This window comes from Priapulus caudatus, unplaced genomic scaffold, assembly GCF_000485595.1.
Source record: "Priapulus caudatus unplaced genomic scaffold, Priapulus_caudatus-5.0.1 Scaffold570, whole genome shotgun sequence".
In the NCBI taxonomy this organism is placed as follows: Eukaryota; Metazoa; Priapulida; class Priapulimorpha; order Priapulimorphida; family Priapulidae; genus Priapulus; species Priapulus caudatus.
In genome coordinates this window covers 94049-97858 of record NW_014577631.1, presented here as the reverse complement: position 1 = coordinate 97858, position 3810 = coordinate 94049, and the positions used below count along the sequence as shown (strand labels likewise).

Below are 3810 nucleotides of genomic sequence, written 5' to 3'. Positions count from 1 at the left end.
ATTTGTGATAGTTAACAACAGTAAATTAATAAGTTGGACAGCTAACTTGATAGTTAACAGTGCGTGCTTTCTGTGACAATTTGCGATAGTTAACTTGCGCGCTGCCTTGTGTTTCAGGCCGGAGTCGGCGCGCTACTACTACTTCACGACGCTCGCCGCGCAGATGAACGAGATGGAGGAGAACGTTCCACCGACGGACTCGCGGCTGCGGCCGGACCAGCGGGCGATGGAGGAGTGCCGCTGGGATGAGGCGAACGACATTAAGCTGAGGCTGGAGGAGAAGCAGCGCGTGAAGCGCCGCGAGAAGGAGATGGAGGCAGAGAAAGCGTCCGCCGAAGGTAGGTTGGGTGGCGCCACCTGCTGGTGGGTGGAGACGGCGATCGCTCCCACGCCGTTCATCTGGATGTTATCGGGTTTCGTTGCAGTCGTTGCGACGGAGGGGGCAAGGGTGGCGTGCGGCGAAGGCACCTCCATGGATCGTACGCGGGTCTACGAGGGACTCTTTAAGTTTTCCCCTCGTATGACCGTTGTGTGCCGCAGGTTTGACTGTACTAACACTGTTAACGAAGCTGGTAACGAAGCTGTAGTGTGGAGTCTGAGAGATAACTCGCTCCAGTGGGATGCTGCTAGATGTGTGAGCGTACCACTAATCGAAGTTCTGCCATTGCCTTTCTCCTGTTGCAGGCAAGCCATTCCAGCCGTACGAACCGGTGTGGTTCCGCAAGGAACGGGACCCGTACACCGGCAATCTGATCCACATGTACAAGGGCATCTACTGGGAGTGCAAGGAGAAGCAAGACTGGAGGGCGTGTCCTGACATATTTGTTTAGTGCGCGGGCGGTGGCGTCCGAGCGAGCGAACCACTGCGCAGCCCGTGTGTTGGAGAGAATGGAGAAACGAAGGCGCGAAGGAAACGACCAAGCACCTCCGTGACGACACCAACAATGAATCGTAGGGAATTGAAATCGTCTGGCAACCGCTCACATTCGCTGCGTGCTAATTGTGATATGTCCCCTGAGCCGTGCGCGCGTGTACGCGTCGATGTACGTGTATATGCGTGTGTGTATGAACCCAAAGCTAGCACTCTGTGGGTACGACGGTTTAGGTTTCTGTTCCAAATTACGACTCAAATTCGTTTAGTATCCTCATAAATGAATTGTCTTATATGAAAACTCATGTCCGATTGATGTGCATCCCACTCATTATGTTTCTTAGCGTGGATCTTACGGTTCACGTGTTATTCCTATCCGCTATTGGCCCAGCATCTGCTCCTGATTCACACACACCTGTACTCCCTCGTCAAGTCACACACTCTACCCCTTGCCCTATCCGTTCATTCTCACATATACTTTTCTTGTCAACTCAAGAGAGAGAGGCAGTGTGAGAGTGTAGTTGATTGAGAGAGGTAGTGTGAGAGTGTGGGTGGTTGAGAGAGAGAGAGCAAGAGAGAGAGAGTACTCTTGATATATATATACATTCTCCCGGAATCTCAGCCTGGCGCGTAGCAACCGCGGGTCACCGCAAGTGCAAACGGCGGATGAGTGGGAGGGAGGCAGCTCGGTGTATGCGAATCTATACCCTCCCCCATGCACCACGTGAATCATATACACACAACAAGAAAACAACTATTTTTCCCGCGCAATCGCTGCGCAAAACCTTGTGCGCGCGCGTGATCTAAACATTACGCGTGCGCCATGAGTCTCACGTGCACATGCACAACATCGCCGCTAGCTGCTGCTATCACTGCTCTCCGGACCACAACACCCTATACACTCAACCTACCCGCACCCACCCACGGAGGTTTTCAACAACAATGCTTGAAAAGACTACGTACGCTACTATAAATATTGGCCGAGTTCCAGTTAAATTATCATAGGGAGCACCGCAGAGTGCAACCGAAACACCTCACAGGGCCCCCACTCTAGCGTGACCTGAAGATGACATCCAGGGTCTGAATTACGCGATTGGTCCGTGTCGCAGACTAGCGCACCACTCAGACGCGTCTGCGCGCGTTGCAGCATGCATCATAACATAGCGGATGAACAGGAGCGACAGAAGTTACATATATATACGATACCGGCGACCGAAGCGATGACCATTTTACGATAACTCTCAAGGAAGACAGATCTTTAGCGAAAGAAAGAGAAAGAGAGACGACTATATATCAGTGGGAGGCTAATGTGTCCGTGTGTCGACAAGGTTATGGTGATAATCCTTATAGACGACGAGGGCAGTTCATGGGAAAGTGCGCAAGCCGTATAATTGTTTAACATAGAAGGTGAGTATTACTATATTACATAATATGAGCAAACCGTGTTCTTGCTATCGTACGTGAATTAATAAGATTACATAGTCGGGTATTTTCTGAGGAGGAGGAAGGAGAAGAAGCTAGACGACGACGACGAAGAAGAAGAAGAACCAGAAAAAGAAACGGAAGAAGAATAAGCAAAAATAGCTTGATTTATTACGATTAATTAATTCTTCCCCCGTGTTTGTCCCCTCTTATAGGTGCATGATACAACATGGCTCCAACCCAGTTCCACGCATACAGCCGCAGGAGATGGCTGATGGTAACCAGCGTGATCGAGAATGTGTTATTCTCTGCTGTTCTTCTCGGCTGGTCTTCGCTGGTGCAGATTCTCAAACGAGAAGGCTTTTACTCCGACCTCTGCATGGATCAAGGTATGCACTATATACATACCATGATGTATCCCAACAAGAGTCGTGGGAGTATAGTAACCTACTCTTGTTGGGTTACATCAAATTATATTGAGTTATATCAAGCCAAGGTATGCCGCGTGCGCATATATAGTAAAATTAACATATCATAACGGTGCAGTGTGTGCCGCGCCGTTTTCCGCAGTGGCGTAAATACGCTTCAGTCACACTTCATAGACGGTGTATCCGCGTGAGCTCGTAGAAGCACGGGAAGGGATAGCTCTACCGGTGTGTAGCCCCTGCGCTCCCGCTACAGGTAGGCATATAGCGGGAGCGAATGGGCTACACACCTGTAGAGCTTGGAGGAGGGAGGGAAGTTGGCGAGGGGGAGAGAGAAGTGGGTGGAGGGAAGGGGGAGAGAGAGGTGGGTGAAGGAAAAGGGAGAAAGATAAGGGGTGGAGGAAGAATCGTGGGGGATCGGAGAGGAATAAAAATGGGGAGGGAGACGAGGGGAGAGGGAGGTGGGACGAGACACGGCGAGCACAAGGGGAGAGACAGGGAGGGAGTGAGGCAGAGGGACAGAGACAATGAGAAAGAGAGAGGGAATGGAAAGGGAGGGGAAGAGAGAGGGGAAAAGACAAGTGAGATGGGGATAGGGAGAGGGAGAGAAAGGAAGGGAGGGGGAATGGAGAGACGGGTAAAGAGAGAGTGGGGAGAGACAAGTGGGATGGGGGATAGAGGGAGAGGGAGAGAAAGGAAGGCAGAGGTGGACAAGCGCGCGTGTCAAACATCGGGCAGCAGCGAGGCGAGGCTAATTTGTCCCCATAATGCGGTCACGTGACGGAGGAACTCGGCCGAGCTGCTGCTGCAGATAAACATTAGAGGTGAACTAGCGGGCAAGCTGTGTGCGTCTGCCTGCATGCATGCACATCTGTCGCTGCTGACAGCTTGTGATGATATATATAGCGCATGCTCAAGGTGACTTTGAAACGTCGGCGCCGACGGGGGGGGTCTTTGTGCGTCATAATAGAGAAGAGATCTCTCGTTGTGCATATAAGGTGGTGGTATGGCTTGCGAATAAAGCTGATCGATCTTTGTTTACAGCTCTCTCTCTCTCTCTCTCTCTCTCTCTCTCTCTCTCTCTCTCTCTCT

The 3810-nt window shown here is 51.3% G+C and overlaps 2 protein-coding genes across 2 annotated transcripts in view; both read left to right on the top strand.

The window, feature by feature from the left end:
• LOC106811742 (oxysterol-binding protein 1-like) overlaps positions 1-1433 on the top strand; it is a 32497-nt gene extending 31064 nt beyond the window's left edge. Inside the window, exons 13-14 of the mRNA XM_014815456.1 lie at positions 118-338; positions 685-1433. Of these exons, the coding sequence (XP_014670942.1) occupies positions 118-338; positions 685-830 (367 nt within the window). The 3' untranslated portion in view covers positions 831-1433. The remainder of the gene's footprint in view (positions 1-117; positions 339-684) is intronic.
• A 597-nt stretch (positions 1434-2030) lies between these two features.
• The window catches only part of LOC106811741 (large neutral amino acids transporter small subunit 4-like), a 23636-nt gene continuing 21856 nt past the window's right edge, over positions 2031-3810 (top strand). Inside the window, exons 1-2 of the mRNA XM_014815455.1 lie at positions 2031-2278; positions 2509-2682. Coding sequence (XP_014670941.1) covers positions 2523-2682 — 160 coding nt within the window. The 5' untranslated portion in view covers positions 2031-2278; positions 2509-2522. The remainder of the gene's footprint in view (positions 2279-2508; positions 2683-3810) is intronic.